The following is a 21,672-nucleotide window of genomic DNA, read 5'->3' as shown; positions in this document are numbered from 1 at the left end:
AAATATCAAATATAGAAAAGCCTCATTAATAATACAATTAGAGCTGTTACATGCAACCACCCTAATATCTACCCATTCTTTGGTTTATACTGACCTTCCACTGTCTCTCTGGATCCCAAGGTTGACAGTTTCAGTCTCTCTCAAGCAGAGTTGGGTGTACATGAATGGATGATATATGATGAATAATTAGTATCCTAAGGTCTTCACTGGGAGCAGTACAATATTCATGGTAGGAGTCCCTTCCTATTAGTCCTGGGAACCTTCTCAGGCAATTTCATGCACTTCTGTCCCACAGGCTGCTCCCTGCTGGGTACTCCCTGGCAAGGGCGGAGTGTAACCCAACAGCCCACCAGGATCAGGTGCCCCCATGGCTGCAATTGGTGATACAGCAACTCCCTCGGTTTGCCAGATCCTTGACAGACTTGGTAAGAAAGGTAGATGTGAAAAGGTACCTTACTTCTCACAGCATGGTTGATTCTGCAAGGAATATGCAATAATAGTCATAATTCTTCATACTAAAAACAACTAACCCCCTGAATATATTCAGTGTTCATTTTTTTGAGAGCTTAGTAATAAATATAGCTACACATCAACAGAAACATAATCTTACCAACGCCCCATAAAATTTAGAAGAAATGTGCAAAAAAGGAAAAAATAAAATGATTGGAGAAGACAATAAAGGAGGAAGTAGTTTGAGTAAGATCGCCAAAATGTCTTTAAGAGGCAGATAGAAACCCAAAGCTTCTTCAGAAACCAGAAAAGAAACTATGTAGCAATTGATAGTCCTTTGAATTATCAAGTATTATAATAAAGCAATCAAAGCAAGTCAAAAAATTAAATGTAGCTTTTCACAGTCATATTTACTAGGAAGGGCAATGAGGAAATTTTTGACCCAAAGGTAATTTTTGTAAGAAATTAATGTGTGGACTTAACAAAGGGTGATGCCACTAAAAAAGATGTTACTGAGCAACTTGAAAAACTCGAGGGCAGTAAATCACCAGGACCAGATGGTGCTGATGCAAGAATTCTGAAGGAACTGAAGTGTGAAATAGCAGAGGTAGCAATGAAGATATGCAATATATCCTTAATAAACCACACACTGTTCCGGAAGATTTGGAAGTTGTTATCTTAGGTTAAAAGTAAAATAAAAAAGTCATAGATGATTCTAGGTATTAGAGACCAGCGAGTCTTACTTCTGCTCCAGGGAAACTGGTTCCGAATTTAATTAACGACAGAGTGATACGGCATTTATGCAATTATAGCCCAATAGGGTATAGCTTCTGTAAGGGCAAAGCTTTCAAACCTCTTAGAAGTTTTAAATAACAGTAGGAAAAAGAATGGTGCTCATTTACTGACCAAACTAATAATGTTTTATGGGCTCGGCACATTACCAAACACATGGGGATGACAGTATACAATCTAATAGATGTAAGTGCAGAAAAGGTACTTCATTTTACCTTCCCAGAGTCATGGTCTCATGAGAGGCAACAGGGTGCTTCTGAAGTGCTGAAAACATAATTACCATCTGAAATGAAGATAACGTCCCTCCCTTGCTCCTGAACACACTAATCTCAAGAGAAAGTATTCTCCAATGACCTTTCCTAATAGAGGCACACAAGTAAATTCTATTGACTTACCACTGATATATTTTTACACTTACTTTTAGAGCAACTGTAAGGGAGGAGGTCATGAAAATTTAACTTTGCGTAAACAGTCACCTACTTAGAAAGCTTGAGAAACTTTGCTCTAGGGAAACCACTATCATTTCTCTTTATAGCCTCTTTTTCCATTGCTATGATTCTCATTCTCCACCTCAAAGCTGGAAAAAAGCTAGCTGCTAGGGACCCTGAAGTAGCAAGAATTCATCATTAATCTTCCCATCACTTCATCCTTCTTCCTATCTTTCATAAATAATTAGAACTGTGCACGGAGGGGGTAATTCCATTTCATAAATGATCTGATATTTTGAAGTTAGTTTTTTATCCAGAATTGGAACAAAAACAAAAACATAATTTGTTTTTGGTGAAAGAAAACAGAGCTCTAGCTGAAGTGCTGAAACACCTGGTTCCCCTAAAGCTGTGTATCCCCAAAACCCTGGAATCCCTGGTTCTGGGTTCGATTTACATAACTCAAGAACAGCTGAGATGGATAACTGTTTCAAGGCTGTAGATTTTAGCAATTACATTGAAAAAAAAAAGGCTTAGTGTTACAGTCCTGGAAATTCATGGGCTCCTCAGCCCATCAGCAATCAGAGTGACTGGCAGCTGTACCAGCCAAGTTATCTTCTTCAGCCAACCTATATCTGAGTAAATAAAATGTGAACAGTGCCTACTGCGACACCATGCTGATATATTAGCTCAAATCCCAAAGCAATATATTCAAAGCTAGATTGTATTCAGTTTGGGGGTTTTCTTGCTGAGCACCAGACTGTGGATCTCAGCACCATGCGGAGCTGTGCTTGGAGAACTGCACACTTGAGAAGCCAATGTCGCTGATGGATTGTGCAGGTGAAGTACCAGAAGCCTAAGCGATATTCCCAAAAGAAGCACATCATGTGTTTAGGGTCCATTTGCAAAGCTTACACCACATCTATCAGACTATTTTGACAGAATTCATAAATTTCAACAAAGTACTGTGCCAGAAAGTTTGGTTGGACTAATATGTTGCCAATTAATATGTATCATGCCAATTTCTGTACTGCAAAGCCCTCCTTGCAGCTTCTTCCTTAGTAGCCCTGTTCCTCCATCACACTTCAAATAAATGCTGGATCATATTCTCGAGTTTTATGTCTATACAACTCATGGGGCAATAGCTAAAGTCCAGTTGTCTTTTAGGCACTACTTCAGTACCAATTTTAAATAAAAGTAACAATAATTTCATGTAAAATACAGTTATATCAGAAAAGGCTTGAGTTGCTATTTGAAGGAGGATAATATCTTTGGCTGTGCTGTGATAGCCTGATTTTTTTTGTTTTGTAAAATAGTTATCTAATATAAAAGGTCAGTATGTTCTTACATTATTATTAGCCTCTTTATAAATGAGTAATACATTTATAAATGTTTATTCGTGGCATATTGAATGTTATAGTTTCAAAAGAAATTATTTTTCAGCATGATGTAAACAGCACAAAGAACTTAGTTATGAAGACTCTTGAGTTTCACAATAATAACACATCTGTCTTCATATCACTTTTCGGACTATACAATACTCTTTTGTAATGCAAATATCACGGAGAAATGCAAACATAATGCTCAGCTTAATTGCCTTATGAAATCTTTATTCATTTTTCAGCACGCATTTTACTCACTCAACCATTCATTAACACACAGTTTGCTATTTGGAGATAATATTTCTAGTATGTAAGGTAATTTAAGAGTATAAAACTGCTTACAGTACAGAGCTGTTATATAGGTCATTGACCTATACGGAGATGAATGAAGAAACCTTCTTAACTTATGAGTGCTGAGAAAAAAACAAGACATGCCAACAATGCAAACAGATCGTGTTTATCTATGTAAATGCTCTCTTTACAAAACAAATTTCAGAAAATTAAATCAATAAATTCAAATCTTTTTCCTAACAGGTGCTATATTATGGGTATTAAAAACAAAAACAGGCAAACAAGAAAAAAAATAGACATGCTATCTACCACTTAGCATAACATTCAAAGGACCCAGCAATAACTAATCTTCTGAAACAACACTTACACACAAATTTTTCAGTGCAGTTAATACCAACATCAGTTCTCAAATCCCAGGCCTACTTAACTATGCCCTGACAGTATGATTTCTTTCTATTTAGAGGTAAATGGGAAAAAAAAAAGAAAGAATATATCATAAACACTGTAAAATCTCTGAAATACGAAAGAGTTTTAATTTTTTCAAATTACTTAAACTCCTCTTAAGCATACACATAAATACTGCTAGTGTTTCATTAAATACTTTTTGGTATAGGTGTTTTGGAAAGAATGTAATTTTTTTTTTTATAAATATGCTTAAGATTCCAAGTGTTGGAGAGTCCGTCAGTGTCCACCAGCTACTCCAGTGGTTAATCCCACATGCTGCTTTTTGAGCCCAAATTCATGTAAATTCTGCTTCTAGTCATTGCATATATTCGTGTCTTTGAAATAAATAATCTTCTATAAGAAAGTGATAGCATGTTACAAAATATTTTCAGTCATCTTTTCAGTGTTTTAAATAAATATGTCTGTTGTCATATCCCTTCCAAAACTCCTTTACGAAGGCCATCTGGCTAAGCCCTTCTCTCCAAAGCTCTGAAATGGGTTTCCAAAACTTGTGTCATTCTTGCAGCTTTTTCTGAATCCTTTGTTATTTGTCTATGTCCTTTAGAAGAAAGGAAGTATGAAGCAGATTTTCAGGTGATATGTTCGATGAATTGCACCAGGTGAGAATTTACAACTACAGCTGTGGGAAGTAGTCTTTCAGCTTTCTAATCATTCCTACAATGTCTGTGCCATCTCTGTATTTACACTCTGTGTCATCATAACGTTGAACTATGTCACTCTCAAAACCTATGCTCAACTTAACTTTTTATCATGACTGCTTTTGCAGCATCACTTTCTTACAGAAAATCGTCATCAAGTTTATTGTAAATGTTAAGTTTCTACCCATGTGATTCAAGCCATTCTGTCTACTCTGTAGTACTGATTTACTGCTCTAATGATTCTGGTATCCCCTTCAAAGTGCCAGTTCCTGTTTATAAGGACCTATTCAAGCCTTAGCATTGAGTTTATTAAAAATCAATAGCATTTTAAAGAGCTTCATTTCTTTTAGGTATATTATATGTACTTTTCTAATCTAGAAACATTTGGTATTTAATGGTCTTCCTAATTAATGCTGAAGTAGAAAACATAAGCTTTTTTCATTGGAAAATATGAATTTGTCATCAAACTTTTCTTCAGGTGCAGGAGAAAAACATTTATTGAACACATAAATTTATGTTGCCTTTCTATGCTATCACCGATGTTTTACAACCTTTATTTCAAGAAAAATAAATTGGAAACAAATCTGTAATACCACAGCTTTACACTTTCCCATGTCCATAGTAACATATTACTTTTTCTGTATGCACTCATATACTGTCTTCTGCATCCCTAGTTAAATTTCTAAATGCATTTCTTTCATTGACACAATCACCTCCATGTGGGGTCGACAGAAATATTTCCCCAGTCAGCAGTGATAGCACCTGCATAATATAAATTCTTCATCTACTATTATCTCTGTTAAGAGAACGTATAGAAATTTTTTGATCTGATGAGGACCAACTATCTGAAAATGCTGGGCTGCAATAAAAACAAAGAATAGGGGTGACCCAGGTTAGGCAACTTTCTGGTACAAAGGGTACATCAAATGAAGTAAAGTGCGTGCCATTGCTGTTGGTAGTGTCACGTAAGGAGAAATATTGAAGCTCTACAAGTTGCTGATTGAAAAAAGGGTCTAAAAACAGAAAGGGGAAGGTACTGTGACTTCCTAGGTGTCCAGCCATCCCACTTTTTAACTGTAGAATACACAGGAGATGTTACATTGACAAACTAATGCTGATTCGAGGCTTCTTGTTTTTTGCATTCATTACTTCCTGCCACTTAAAAACGTTTTTTATACATATGTATGTGCCGTTTTTCTAACTTTAAAATTCTAACTCCAATAATTTTAATCCCAGCCTTTAGGATTACACTGTTATCCTCTATTCTCCTTGTTATATTGGGTATTTGTTCTTTTGGTTATGTTAAATTCAAAATGTTAGACAGTTGAAGGCAAGCAGATTATCACCCACTGTTTCCAGAAGGCATAACTACATAAAAATCTTCTGGCAGCTCTGTAAGCAAGAGGGAACTGATCACGACTGGCCATTTCAGCACTGAATTCATGCACATTTCCCTCAATATTCGCAGTTCCCATTCCTAATGGGAGCTGACAGAATGTAAATGAGTTTCTAAAGGAACCAGCAAAAGTGGCAATTTTTCTCATTTAATCTTCAGATGAGCTGTCTGTCTCCCAGCTGCTGAGCTTCATTAGAATTCTGAAACTAATTTCACCTATCAACACATGATTATTGGTTTGAGTGAGGTTTTTGGGATACTCTGAGTAAAAATCACGCTACAATGCAGAGTTGGCTCAATAAAAAAAAGAAAAGAAAAGAATAAAATAAAACTGGCAGGCTTCAGAACAGTCAGTTCTTACCCTGAAGAAAACTTACGTCTATCTCTGGAGTCTGGTAAAAGTTCATCCTATACAGACTGTTGGTGAAACAAACGTGTGGTACGTATGAAAGCTAAAAACAGACTACACTTTATTTCTTAGCATGTAACAAGTTACAAAAGATTAATATTTCCTCCCAACTACAAAAGCCAATATTCTAGCAACCACTGTTGTGAATTCATAAGCCAAGTGCTAAGACTATATATCAAATTTAAATTATGAAAAGAAAGTACTATACATCGTAAGACAACGAACCACTAATTGATCCTGCCATGTGAAGTGAGCTAGGTTTTTTGAAACTAACTGTTGGTAACTTTCATCTTTTCCATATCCTCTTTGCAGTCATGCTATATTCAGCTCTTGTATTTATTTATTATTCTGTCACTTTTTTTTAATTAAGCTATATATGTTTTGAGATCTATAATGACTGCTGATGCAACTGCAGCTTAGTCATTCATCTGTATATATAAAAAGCAAAAAAATTTACTTGTGTAAATAATAATTTGTCCAGGAAATGATGTATGTCTGCAGGAGATGGCTTTAATGGTAACCGTGACACTATGTCCTTTGCACTGGACAACTATGTTGTGCTGTGATTGCCTCTACCTTTATTACCAACAAATCTGTTCCGTTATTTGTTTACTTTTGTATGTTGTCTTTATGAATCAGTACATGTTCATAGTAAGATGCACTTCATTTCTTTCGCTGCTTTCATTTGGGAAGCCAAGTTTTCATTGATCTCGCAAAGTATCCCCTGCTCTTTTAAAGTACAGTCCATTTCTCACAATAATTCAGCTTTGACCTAGTTATCAGTTGCATCACAAATAATTTTTCTCTTCTTGTCCATCTGTTATCTGTACAGCTTACACAATTTAGCTTTATTATGTAGGGCTAACAGAATCACTAACAGTCTCATCTGGCAGCTTGTTTCTTGTAAAGAAAATGTGCCTTTCCCCTGTGATATTATTGAATGCATCACAGCAGTCTTAAAGCTTCTAAGTGACTTTGCCTAGCATTTTATATTCTCCTTTTTTTCTCCCAAAAGAGCATTGCTCTCCGCTTGCAACACAACATTTTGATTGTTTTCAGCTCTGATTTCTCTACGCTACTGCCCACTTCAACATACTGCAATTTTACACCAGGAACCTCCAGCATAGGTGCTCAGGGGCTGCACAGAAACTGAGCAGAAAGAATGATGTTTACTTCCTCTCCTTCGGTCCCATGGTATGGCGCAGAGTCTGCAGAAAGGTAAAGGCACCACAACAGAAGTTAGCATAACCTGACGCATTGGCTAATCGATGCTAGTACAAAAGAAAAGAAACAATGTGCTACTCACCCACCCTTAACAGTAAAAAAGATAATCTGTTTTTCAAGGGTAGAAGCCTATTTTCTTTTTATAAATCCGGATGCCCCAGGAAATCAATAGAAATTCTCGAATAGAGAAGGAATTGGCTCCAAAACAGCTCTGTAACTCCTTTCCAGTTCTATGGCCAGTGGAGCACAAGGATTTCTGTAAACAGTAATTTTAAAGAATAAGAAATAATCACATGTATTCTTGTAAGTGTCCTTATTTTACTGTTTTAATCTCAACAGACACTTTCCAGTCAACTGCTGTGACGGGAGGCCCGGGAGGGACGGCTGAGCCCACCCCAGAGCACCCTCACGCTCCGGTCCCCACCGCGCTCCACGCTACAGGAAAGGTTCGGGTGGCGGTATAGGTGTCCCTGCCACTTACGAAGGGGTTCACAGTTAACGGCCAGAAACAAATAACAAAGTTTCATAGGTATCACTGGAAGCAAAAACAATTAAAGACTAGTAATAACAACAATAGTAGTAACAACGCACATTTAATCAGTCAGCTACACATTCAACTCCCCACACACCATGGCACAGGAATAATTGTAATATTTACAGTTTATATATACACGCACACATGAGCTCAAACCAGTAAGGGAAAAGGTGCCTGATGGCTCCGCCCAGGTGGGGGGGGAAGGGGCAGGGACAAGCAGGCCACGCCTGGGGTGGGGGGGAAGGTGCCGCTTCAAGCCCGAGGATGACTGAGGAGGCCGCACCGGGCGCAGTGCGTCGCCGCCATGCGGTGACTGCTCCCCAGAGAAGGGGGGTACACTGATGTCTCCACCGATGCTGAGGGAGGGATCCCCAGCTGCCTGACCCGGCGTCCCCGATCAGGGGGCACGGTGGCGCTGGCTGCCGCAGCCTGCCGGGGCGGAGAGCTTCCCTCGGTGGCGGGGGGAGCCTTGGACAAGGCTGCCCGGGGTCTCGGAGCCTTGAGAAGGGCCGCCGAGGCGTCTTCTTCCCCAGCCGCTTCAGTGAATTCAGCTCTCTCCTTCTCTCCACCGCCGCCGCAAAGGCTGCTGCTGGGCTCGCGTGTGCCCCTTTTATCCCTGTCCCACTTTAGGACCACAGGCAAGCGATTGGTTAAAGTTGTCTAGACCCCTGCTCTCAGTGGCCCGGTTTCAATCCCTACTTATACTGCGGACCTGTTTGCAGACGGCCGTGCGGACTCGCCTCCCTTCTGCAGTATTCTGCCTGACTGACCGGTACCGGCTTTCGGGGCACGTGTTAGCCCTCCACTAACGATCTTAGGTTGTGGCAGTGAGAGATTTCTGCAGGCTAACGGGTCACAGAGAGGACAGGGTGATTGGCACCTTATACCCGTTGCTCAATAAAACCCATTTTCCTAACTTTTCCCCTAAACCAAACCAAACCTTCCATGACAGCTGCTTGTAAGGAATGAAGTGTAAACCTTCGGCTGGTTCTAATTCTGGTGTATACATGTTATGTGTGTGTGTGTGTGTGTGTATATATCACAGAATGAATGGTGACAAACTCTATACATATCACAAGTGAAGGCTCACATCATAGGCTTCAAGAGAATATTCACATTTTACAACTGCTAAATAGTCTGTAAAATATACTACAAGATATATAAACACAATAATTGCATTTTCCTTGAAAAATTTGTAACTGTATCAGAAATCTTTAACACTGTTTCCAACCGCTATAATTAAGAATAGTTTATTACACTACTGTAGTTTATGAGTATGTAACCACTTTACAGGCTGTTCTGCAGGATAACCGCAGAAAGCCATTATTATTCCATAGTTAGCAAGTGACTTTAACAGAGCTGTTTTCCATTTCCCACGTTCATGCATTTGGTATGGCTAATAACCCATAAAGCACCTTTACAGTTAATTTAACCTGCTTTAAAATTATATTTGTCAACCATACAACAAACTCCACTTGCTGCAACTTTTTCAACAGGTTACCATTCTAATAATACATTACAGTAAAGTCAATGGTGAACGATTTGACATATCACAAGAGTAAGTGAATCTTGACCGTGTATTATCCATGCAAGCATAGCCTCTTCCCTGAAGGATGGTCTAAACTCTACCTTCTTTTCGCTATTGTTTGCTGCAATTAATTTTCAGGTTACTAAACCATCTTTTTCCTGGGTTTTTACTTCATGGTATCTGATGTTTTTCTTCATATTGTGCTGCATGGATAAGCGTGTGGATAAGAGAACAAAGCGCAAGTCTAATGTAGATAACAGGGAAGTCCAAGGTATGGAGAGAGAAAAAGGAAAATAAGGCTAATGGAAACAACCCCAGTTAAGTCATGGTGCACCAAAAATCAAATATAGTATATGGAAGAGTAACTTATTGTGTCAAGACTCTTCTAATTTGGAGGAGGAGATTTTTTTTCTCTTTTACTATAATACTGCAGTACTATATTGTATTTGCACTATAACAAGACCCAGTTATAGTAAATATTCTGCTTGAATGTGGCACCAAAAAAACAGCCTTTTCCTTTCAAAGTACATTTGTCGAGGTTCCCCCACCAACTCAAACAAATCAGTTCTTATCCTCAAGAACACTCATTTTGATCACATGCTGTAGAAATAAGCATGGTTAGAACAGTTCTCAGTATTTGCCTGCATGTATATGTGAGGGTCTTGGCATCTCACTGGACATTTACTGAAATAAACATATGCTTAAAATGAGTGTACAATGAGCAAAACTGTTCTTTTTCGTAGTGAGCTAGAAGACGGGAACAATTTGATATTCTTTTTTTCTTATTACTACCCTCCTTTTAGGTCTACAATCTATTGTGATGGTCATTTTTCAATGGATTTAGTACAAAGATTCTCACTTACTAGATTTTTGCTCCTAGTTGATAATTCGCTGATGATTCTTAAACACATGTGGAGAAAACAAGGTTGTGGGAAAAGACACTGTTATGCAACTTGTTAATTTGGGTACTGTGCCTTATAGAAAAATACAACAATTTGTGTTGCTTTATCCAAGCATAATTTTAAAGATCCCCATGCTTTCAAGGGTTCTGTATGGGAGAGGCGGCACATTGACACAGCCTAAGGGACCAGTGCTGTTTCTCTGAACAGAGTAAGAAGACTTCCTCTGTTTCCAGAGCCATCACATCATTCTTAGAAATGTCTATTCCAATGAAGCAGGAAAAGCTACTTTTAACTAAGCTTGAGTTATTTTTTTCTCTCTCATCTTTTCTGTAGCATGCAGACTTCTGTGCCAGAGACACTTAGCATGGATTTGGGATACTGAAGGACAGATGAGGATATAGGTCTTGTGGCATTCCACTTTCTTTAACAAGAAGATATTTAGAAAGAGCATATGAGTGAGTCATTGCTATATTCTGGAATCTGTGAAATGGCTGATGATATTAAGAAAACCTCTGAAGTGGGATAGCCTTTTTTCAGTCTTCTTTCTCTCTTGTCATCTTTATAAACACACAGCACACATTATACTGGACCACAAACCATGGTTAAACTCCATTTACATAAATGTGCTTCATGAATTGAACTTTTATTTTTTTCCATCCTATTCTCTAGGTTTCTGGAACTATTAATGTGGAGCTGAAGCTTTTTCATAGTTATAAATGTCATTCACAGTGGTAGGTTATACTTATTCATTTGCTTAATTAGTTCATTTATCAAATGGATGTGTTCCATTGTAGAGAAGCCTGATTAAAAGCCTGTCTTTTCTGTTGGTTGGTTGGAGTCCAACTCGGCTGTGAGTTGATTTCACGAAAATCAGCCAAAAAGTTTTTAGAATGAAGACATGAGCCTGATCGATCTCCAGTGCCTCCTGTTATGCTCACACGAACATTAATAACAAGTAATTTTTTCTGAAATTACAGAAAATGAGGAATTTTCTTTCATTTGTCTGCTGAGGGCAGACTTAAAATTGGTCTCATTATAATTATTATTTATATTACAGCAGTTTCATTGTGTATGCTACGAACAGATAATATAGAGTCTTTCAAAGACCTTAAACTCTGAAGATAGGAGACAAAGGGCGAAAGGAGAAATGGAGACACAGAAAGGTGAAGTGACTGCTTGGAGATCACAGCAAGTCACAGCAAAATGAAGATTAGAGTCAGTCCCTTGTCTTGCAGTTCTGTGTCTCCATGGCTGCCAGTGAAGTTCATATATTCTCTGAAATAAGTTCTCCCAACGTTGAATATCAGTTTTCTCATTGTCAATTAAGTGAACATCTGCTGTTATCTTGGCAAGAGTTCCAGCCATTTTTGTGTGCATAATATGCTTTGTTCTTTTGTAGCATGCATTGTGGTATTTCATACAAGTAAAGACAATTTCAACCATGCTAACATACAGCCCACATTACAATATATTGCACCTAAGGGTTGACCAGAATGGCCACATGAACCAAATAAACTTTAAACATTTATTATTGGTATTATCTTGTGTACCTTACCATTCAAAACAGATATTGTGGAAGGGAATCAAAGAACTACATTTATGCTGTGAAAAGCTTGGGTGAACCTGTATCACAGAATCACAGAATCACAGAATGGTTTAGGTTGGAAGGGAATTTTGGAGATGCATATGATGTATGCATAGGATAATGAATTCTCTCAGAAATGCTGCATTTTATACTCTTGGAATAAATATGTTTTGGTCAAAGAGAGTCTGAGTTTTTATGAAAAGACAGGAAATACTGCTCAGGAAAGTTTTATGTTGTAAGCTAATGGTTCAATCTTACTCGTCAATATATCTTTTCCAAAGATCTTCAGCAAACAATAGCCCAAAGCAACGGCAGAGCAAAACCACTGCCAGCAGATAGCTGCAGAACACGGTCACTAGCAGCAAGTGTGGTTACTGGAAGCAGTTACTGGAGAACTAGCTTATGGAGACTGACGACAAATCTGGTTCCTGTGACATAAGGGAATATTTGACAGAAGTGGCTAACAGTGGATGGCCATCAGTACTCAGTAACTTTGGCAAAGCCACTCTGTACAACATTCTAGATTTGGCCTGACATTGTAGGGCCTTGAAAACTTGGCATATCCTTCAGGTATAAAGAGCAAGTTGCATGAAACTAGAGGATAAGGTAGTGAGAAGCTGTTCTAGCCGTTATACTTAGATGTAGAAAAAAGAACTTCATACAACTGAAATAAATTACTTTGGTTTGATCACATTGTAAATAACTAGAAGATTTGTACGAAATTTGTAGTGTTACTTGAGTATCACTTTTTTAAAAATAGCATGTTAGAGATCCAACTGGGACAAAATAAAGCCTCAAAACTAAAAACAGTCTTGGTGACTTAAATTCTTATCCTTCATGAGTTTTGCTGAAATCAATCATAATTTTTGAACTCACAGAGCAAAGAAACTTTTGGCGTTCTTGGTTTTAAGTCCATATTTTAATTGTTTCCTAATTCCATATCAAGGCAAGATTTCAGCCTTTCTGTCCTATCTCGGATCTTCATTGCCATGAGAAAGAAAACAGGAAGCAAAGACCAGAAGGACAGGCAGCAGGTATGAGCTGGTTCCTGGTCTGGACGGGCAGAGATCAGGTACTCCATGATATGTGTGCACTGATCCAAGTATGTGCAAGCAGCAGCAAGTCTACATCTTACTCATTCACTTCCTGAATTAGGGACTCAAATAGCATGAATATTAACACTATAGCTGAATGTTATGACTTTCATTTTCATTAAATGATAAAACTTTGGGAGTTTGTTTTTTATTTTATGTGATATGCTTCTCTAATGCAGCATTTGATGGTTCTAATGACTTTACTTCATGCTCACGTAAGATAGAGGAGTACGTTGTTCCATTGTAAAGGTGGGGAACTGAAATACAAAGGATATGGTTCATGTCACCTAGTTTTTGCTTTCTAAAATTCCTTTTTTTAATATACATAAGCTCTCCACGTTCTGCCAGAATCATTCAGGTTAGTGTCAACACTTAAACTGAGCTTTGGGGGCACAGGAGGATGGAGCACAGGGGCCTATTTGTTTCCATATAATCTACATTTTTTTTTACATAAACAGAACACAAAATGCAGATATACTAGCAGATCTAATAGAGGGAAGTGAAAGAGTGCAGATTAGAAACAGCTAAAGGTAAAAACTTCTTAAATCACTTCAACTTTGATAATACGTTTAGCTAATTTTAGCCTAATTTCAGCCATCTGCAAATCAGTCATGTAATCTAAACTAATCTTGGTTGCCTCTACAGAGAAGGGAGGGTTAGACATCTCCTGATTCATTATACATTTCTCATACTTATCTTCAGGATTTTAGGATGGGATAAAGCATTTTCTAAAACTTCTTTTCCTGCTTTAACTCTGGACACACTTGTCTATGTAACTGTCAGGGGCTAAAGTTAAGGAAGAGAAAATATAGCCTTAGAAGGATACTTCCCTAAATTTATATTCTCTGATATGAAAAGAAGTATCTTGTTGTTCAGTTAATTCATTACTATCAATCCTCAATATGTATTAAGGCACGATGTGGCTCAGCTTCCTTCTTGATTAGCTACAGAAATTGTTAAACTCTTCAAGCGCTGGAGAGAGGAGCAAGAAACCTGAGAGAAGAAGAACAAATTCTAAAACTCTTGAAAATAACCTGGTTTTAATAAAATATAGACTCTTAAACAAATATCATGAAAAAACATAAAACAATACAGATGCAGTTTTTACCTGCAGCTTTGCTAAGGTCGCTGAGATATCTGTGCAAAAGGTTAACCCAAAGGCAAACATGTAGACTCCATCTTGTTACTCTAGCTAGGGTAAAATATTTCTTCTCCAACAAAGTACTAATCTTGAGGTGGATTTCTATATTTTTATTCTATTTTTCTCTCTCTTCAGTTCACCAATTATTTGCCTTCCTTATTTTCAGTTATCTTCTTCATCTTATTGCCGATTTCTTAAGTTTATCCTTTCATTGAATTTAGCTAAATTCACAATTGACTTGTGTTCATCAGTGTCCTTCTGAGTCCTTAGTTTTATTACTCTTCAGTGTCGCATTCATTTTTATGCCTTGATTCTGCTAAAAAAACACACATTGCTATGTTTGTTCCCTGCTGTTCATCAATCTCAGTCAAGTGATTTCTGTTCGAAGCTAATCAAAAAATGGTTTGGTATTAGCTAATTACATTTTAAAAAATCTTTCTATATATAGATAGTAAGACAGAGAGCAAGAAATGCATATACAGTTCTAATTATTTTAATTAATTCCTTAGTCTGCTAGGTCTCATTATACAGTCAAAGCTTCTTGTAAGCCGAAGGCCAAAATATTTATTTGCCCCTTACTTGCTTTAAGTAGTATAGCCAACAAGATGGGCACCAACCCGAGCTAGGTCATCCACATAGACAAACGTTTTTTTAGCTATAACTAACAAGCTAGACAACAGAGATTGAATGAAGGCAGTCTGACTGTTTGGGTACTCAGCATAAAACAGAGGAGATCTGGATTACTTAAGAGTAAACATTTGCATCATCATTCTGAAGTTTCATGAAGTTATTATGAGTTAAACATCTTGAAAAAAATCTGTCTTTCTGAAGACATTCTACTTTCTTTAAGTAAGTGCATATGTATTAGACTACAAAGAAGGGATACCAACCACACAGTCCAGCGGGATGGCCTCTCACCCTAGATACAAAAGACCCTTATTTAAATCTTTATTCCAGACTTCAATTGTTCATACCAATAAAATAGTTTCAGCAGTAAATGCAGAAGAAGAGCTACTTGAAAATTCCCACTAGGCTGAAAATCAGGAAAATCAGACAGAACATGAATGCAGATGCTGGCCCAACTGCTGAGTCTATTAGAACCACGCTCACCTACAAGGCTGTTCGTGGGCTGTATGCACAAAGCATTTGCAATCACAACAAAATCAACATTCAATAATGAGTTTGAACTGGTAGTCAAATAAATGTTTTTATTCTTCTCATTGTCTTAAATTAAAACTAAAATTATTTATGGAACCAATGGGAAATAGTGTGTCTTGTACCTGCTAGCAGCTCTGCAAACTTTAGTTAAAAAGATAAAATAAGAAAGGTTATACGAAGGACAAAGCAGGACAAAGCATCAGTAATAAAAGACCATGGCTTTGAACTGAAAACAGTGATGTGAAGGTGTGAGACACCAGATTCAATGAAAGTCTTTTAGTTGTGAAAGAAGAACAAGATTAAGTGCAAGGAGAAAAGGGAACGAAACAAAGCCTCATAGAGCAATACTGGTGAAACATGAAAAATCCATTGTAATGAGAGGTTGCAAGACACAGATTGCATAATATACTACTATCCTCCACTTTGTAACAGATCTAGTGAAATGCGAGAAATGTGTATAATTGTTGGAAAATAGTGATTTCTTCCTGACCATGTGGGATTCCTATTAATATCAAATAGAACTAAGCCGGTGCTGTTAAATTTTATTATATTCACATAAGTAATGTTTATAAATCTTCCTGTTTTTCACACCTATTAGGTTTCAAACTTAAAATCTGCAAACAAATCAATATGAAGAATGTATTCTATAACATGTAGCAAGGCTGCAAAATGTCTCACATATTTTATGTACATTTAATGAAGGAAAAATGGAGAGAGTGTATAGACCCAGTGTCCAGAGAACACTGAAATAGTGAAGACCTAATACACTTTATTTGCATGTATATACTATTTCAAATGGATAATTATAATAAGTTTTGTGCCTACTAACAATACACACAGTACAATGCATTTTTAACATTGTTCATACCTATGTGTTCTATAATGGTCTATTGACTTTTTTCTAGAGAGACTATAATGGCTACAGCATTATAAATCAACAGTTGCCTCAATAATAAAGTAAGCCTTTTCCAGGCTACCAAAAAGTCTGAGGCATTTCTAACGGATTTGGATCATTGTTGCATTGTGTCTAGGTGCTATTTATAGTTTCAAGGATCTTTGCCATTTCCTTAAGGCAATGTCTCCCTAACAGCTCTGACTTAGGCTTTTAAGGCAGTTGGAAAAGGAGATTTCATGATCTACTTCAAGAATCCTGGTTTTAAGATCAGAAGCTTGATTGGCAGCACAAAGTAGAATATCTCTGAAGCTCATTATGCTTGTACCAGCCACTAACTGGAGCCCATCAGCTCTCAGAAAATGCATTAATAAGGCCAACTATTGTATTAACTCCCTTATCTGGGTGAAACGAGCCATATGTGTGCACGAAAGAATGTTTGCACACTCCATTATCTAGTTTCACATCATGTTGCAGACATAGCTTGGTAGTTCAGTGTTTAAGAATTCACCTCTCATTGCTTCATACAGCTGATTACACATACATACACTATGCTGTTGAGTACACTGTGCAAGGGATTGTTTGTTAACGAATGCTTTGTGCCATGGATGAGGTAGCGCTTAATTACAAAGGTACAGATCTTCTTTTCTTCTTGTTATTTTTCAAATAGTTGTTTCAAAACAGGTAGCAAAATATTTTTGTTTTCAAATATGTTTTCAATAACGAGTTCACTTACTTTCTACAGCCTGGCATTTTTGGTCTTTGCATTTGTCCCTGGTCAAATAATAGTTTGGGGAATGTAGGAGCATAGGTTTAGAGCAGAAATGTTTCTTTTCATTTCTCCATATCTGTGAGAATAGCTGAGGATGTTTTCATCCTTATTATTTCAGTAACAAACATCTCAATAACATCTCAATTATTTCAATAACATTTTAACGTGGATATACAGCTTTCCAGACCTGAGTAGATATCTCTTTATGGAGCTGCAATATCCTGTAAAAGCTCAGGGCTAAATGTGGGAGGCCCTGACATGGGATCATTCTGATATGGCCTTCCTTATCTTGGAGCTGCTCTCAGAGAGTAGAATAAACTTCATAGGAACTAAAGCCATTTCAAATTCCAAACCTTTTTTCTCCAAATACATTGTGAAACAGTCTTTGACCTGATTCACTTACAGAAATGCATACAGTGCATGCACAGATATAAACAACGCTACAATATGAAAGCAAAATATTTAGCTTAAGAGATCATAGTGGAGTAAAAACCATATATATGTTGAGTCACTTGTTGCACTGCAACATGATACTTTACTAAACTGCAGAGCTCCATGTAAGAACATGTATTTGTACAGAATATGAATCTTCCTGAAGAAATGCTATGTCCCAATCTAGGCCATGGATTTGACTCTCTAAGTAAAGATAGGAATATGTAAGTAAGTTCATCTGTGGACCAAATGTAGATTTCTCTCACTGTCAGGCTATTGTTATACAGTAACATCTCAATAACAGAAAAAAAAAAATCACAGACATGAGAATCCCGTACCCCTCTCCCAGAGAAATTCTTTGTGGAGCTTCCAGTAGAAATATATCTCAAAAGACAATTGAAATCAGCTCAATGTTTAGAGAAAGTGAAACATTATTTGCCTGCCAGGTCCCACATCAGTGAAAAGGACTCTTCAGAGTTCTTCAGATCTTTCAGATCACCAGTTTAATATGAAAAATTCCTATTAAACAAATTAATAAGATGTAACTCTACTTTCCTGATTTCAATTAAGAATTCAAGATGACTATTTTAAAAGTTAGTATTTTGGAACCATATCACAGTAGAATTAGACATGCTTGAATGGCACTATCATACATACGAATTTTCAAGAAAATGTTTTAAAAGGAAAGCTTTGAGTAGATGATTACTATTCATTGGATGAATTCATTTATCCATTTATTTCCATGAAGCTCAGAAGAAATCTCCTAAATACAGATAAAGGTTATAAAAACTTTACCTCTCTGCCTTACATCACGTAAGCCTACAAGGAACGAAAAGAAAAAAAAAAGAAAGAAAAAGAAATCTGTGCTTCTTAACTTAGTCATACTCTAGTTATACCCTCTATGGAAAAAAAAATTGAAGATCAGAAAACGCATAAGACTCATGGAAATTGACTTAAAAAGTTAATCTAACTCCACCTAGTGTTAAAAGAAGAAATCACTAATTTCCTATTTCTATTTTAAAATAAGATGGGCACTGGAAAAAGAGAAGAGAAAAAGGCTTATGAATAGGCTAGAATTTTATTTGTAATTATTTTTTAAAGTAGCATTTAAAAATGTAGTCTGTTCATTGCTACTAAAGAACATCACTGTGCTATTAAATGCAAATGAAGTAACCTAATCAATAATGGCTAGATTAGAAATAGTGAAAAATAGCAGTCAGTTTTGTCAGTTTGAATAACTATAATTTCATTTAGTGTTAATCTGAAATTTTAGAGTGATTTTGTAATCTACAAACTTTTCAGAAGAATTTTAACCCACGTCAGAGTTCCAAATATTTTGTATACTTTGAACAATTCTAGCTCTTTAGAATTCTTGACTTATGTTAAGGAGTTAACTTCTGAAAACAGTACATCCTACAAAATTAGAGAAAATTTCTTCAAAGAATCTTTATATGATTTTATAATGAAAAAAAATCCCTTACTAAATGACATAGTTATTGAAAGACATCTGTGAAGAAAAGACTTCTGGAAAAAGGAATTAAAGGCCTCTGTAAAATTCAGGAAGTCTCTGAGGAGGATAATCCAATACAGACATGTAAATGGCAAACACTTAACATCATTTGTGGATGTGGCTTCCAAACTAGAGACAAAACCAACAGAATCTTTGGAGGTGGAGAGAGGGATTTTGCCTCATATCTGGAATATTTGTGACTGATAATTTATTCAGATATTTCTTCCTTTCCTGCTTCCAAATTGGCAGTGAGCAAACTCATGATTTTCTCACTTTAATTTATTTTTGCAAAATTATTTGCAGAATGACTGCTACTATTGCCTGATCTCTTGGTTGTTCACTCCAACAGGTTGCTCAGGGAGTTGACTTAACCCAAGTTAGGTTTCTGTTTTTCATAGAGCAGACCCTTGACCTAACTCACTTGTGTTTATTTAGCTTTTCACAGTCTACCCACAGTTACAGTAGTCTGAAAAGAGCCAATGCAAGGAAAAAGATTGCCTGGTAATACGGTCAGATCCCTATTAATCAAAGGATTTCTCTTCTCTGGAAGTCATTAATCTGCAATATAAACAGAGAAAAGTTCAATTATCCTTAAAGGGAAAAATACGGATAACATTACTGCTTTCAATTGTAAGTTGTCCCTGTGTGGAAATCTTGTCTCTCTGCACCCAGGTCTTGAGTTAAAAGACATCTTAATAATAGCTAGGATCTCCTGGGTGCAAGGAATCAGCTTAGCACCCTATGTGGTTCATGCAACACAGACCTCTTGCTGATAAGCCCTTCCTTAATGCAAAGTGTTGATTTATGCAAACAACTCAGCTGTCTCTGCTCAGGGCCACTGCAGGTCTGGCAAACCATATGAGCCTGGGACTGGTAACGTGTCAGCATGCTTCACTGTAGCTGGGAGCTGGTTCTGGAAGCCATATGACCACCTCTGCATGACAACGGGCCTAAGGTGATACACTCTGCTGGACACATGTTAGCTCTGTGATGGATTACTTGCCCAGGGAACATTGTATATGGAAAACGGAAAGGCACATTTGCTCTTTTGCTTGTTAACAGCTTGGCAGATATTGATGTAGTTAGTGATGGCAATGGCATGACAAAAGGACAGAAATCTTGAGCTATTGCTACCTCTGCTAGTTTACGTAAAATTGGCTACATGCTTGGAACGTAGTCATTAAAATATATCCTTCTTACTTGAGTGTCTTTGCCTCCTTTTCTTAAAAGAGAAATTAGCATATTTCCGTGTCAGGCATTCGTAAGTACATTTCACTTTTACAAAAAAAGTATTTTTTAAGAAAATGCAATATGACTAGGGGCATATATTTCTAATCCATATAATTCCAAGCACTCAGTTTGACTAATACTTCAAAATACACACTCACATTCTTCAGGCCACCATTTAATTCATACAATCACGAGATACAGTAGCATTGTTTATGATCTAAACCTAATTAAAGAGTATTCAGGAATGAGAAAGGGATCGATACCTCATATGTTTTTTCCATCTGCTTTCCTCATCACTGCTAACATGTCAGAGTAAGTGCCAATACTTTGAACTCACACATGTGCTATATTGATTTTCCACTGATACAGACAAGGTCAGTTGTTACACAGTATGCTTCAAATCCCCAATAAGTTCCTCAATTAATACATTATTATGAGTCAACATATTTAAAAACTGACAGAAAATATAAATGAATCTCAAATGTTACTTATACAATGTCTTTGAACAAAATACATCTTTGATTTTAGATATAGAACCATCACCTGCATACCTGCAAAGGTGTTTGAAAGTTCATAGCTTAAATTATTATTGGATGTTTTTCTGCTGAAAGTAGTATCTAAAAGCTATTAGTTTTATAGTAAATTTCTATTAATATGGTTTTACAATATATCTGGTGAAACCCTAGTAAAATCTTACTGTGACACACTAGACATTTTATGGAGAAACATGGGAACATAATCTTTATTGCTCCAAAAGCTTGCAGTTGACAGTCTTGATAGTGGTAATCAACCTTTCCCTGTTGTGCTAATGGTTTCTTTTGCTAGACTGAGCTCTTTGCTCCATTGTGCAGAGGCTGGTATGATTATTTCATGCTAAACTATTAATAAGGATGACTTGTGGTCATATAGTTATAAGCAGTATTATCTACATTAGGGATATTATTCCCCATTGGCATTTCCTCATGTTGTTCCTCCAGTCTGTATTGTGCCCTGCCTCTAGGTTCTGCCTATTGTTTTCCCTCAGTGTTTGGCTGTTGCTTTTTTATTGATATGAATATATTTTTATCGACATGAATATAAATACTTCTTAGCATTTATAGAATTAGGTAAAATGTTTACTAAGAATTAACAGTGTCCGTATATCCCTGATGGTCAGCATGTTTACAAAGAAATTTAGGTAATATAAAGCAGAAAAACCAAAATTAGAGAAGAGCATGACTGCAGCTAAGCCTTCTAAGACTATCAGACGGGGTACTATTCTCACACAAATAAATACAAATGGGATTTCTGTTAGTGATTTCAAAAGGGCTGAGATTTCATTCTTCTTCTATTTAGGCTTCTCTCTACACATTAAATACTGAATTAAATAGTTGTAATAATACCCTGATTCAGGTCCACAGAAAGGAGTACTTCTAGCAAAG

The 21,672-nt window shown here is 36.8% G+C and overlaps 1 protein-coding gene across 2 annotated transcripts in view; it reads right to left on the bottom strand.

The window, feature by feature from the left end:
• Positions 1-294: 294 nt before the first annotated feature.
• The window catches only part of TAFA5 (TAFA chemokine like family member 5), a 470,229-nt gene continuing 448,851 nt past the window's right edge, over positions 295-21,672 (bottom strand). Inside the window, exons 5-6 of one of the 2 annotated variants that reach the window (XM_068931109.1) lie at positions 7,559-7,728; positions 4,849-7,456 (exon numbers count right to left, since the gene is read on the bottom strand). In XM_068931109.1, the coding sequence (XP_068787210.1) occupies positions 7,588-7,728 (141 nt within the window). In that variant the 3' untranslated portion in view covers positions 4,849-7,456; positions 7,559-7,587. Of the gene's footprint in view, positions 478-4,848; positions 7,457-7,558; positions 7,729-21,672 lie in introns of those variants that run through there. The other variant, XM_068931123.1, reaches the window with a different exon arrangement.

Source organism: Struthio camelus, chromosome 1, assembly GCF_040807025.1.
Source record: "Struthio camelus isolate bStrCam1 chromosome 1, bStrCam1.hap1, whole genome shotgun sequence".
NCBI lineage: Eukaryota > Metazoa > Chordata > Aves > Struthioniformes > Struthionidae > Struthio > Struthio camelus.
Note: the sequence above shows the minus strand (reverse complement) of the source record. Positions and strands in the feature narration are given on the sequence as shown.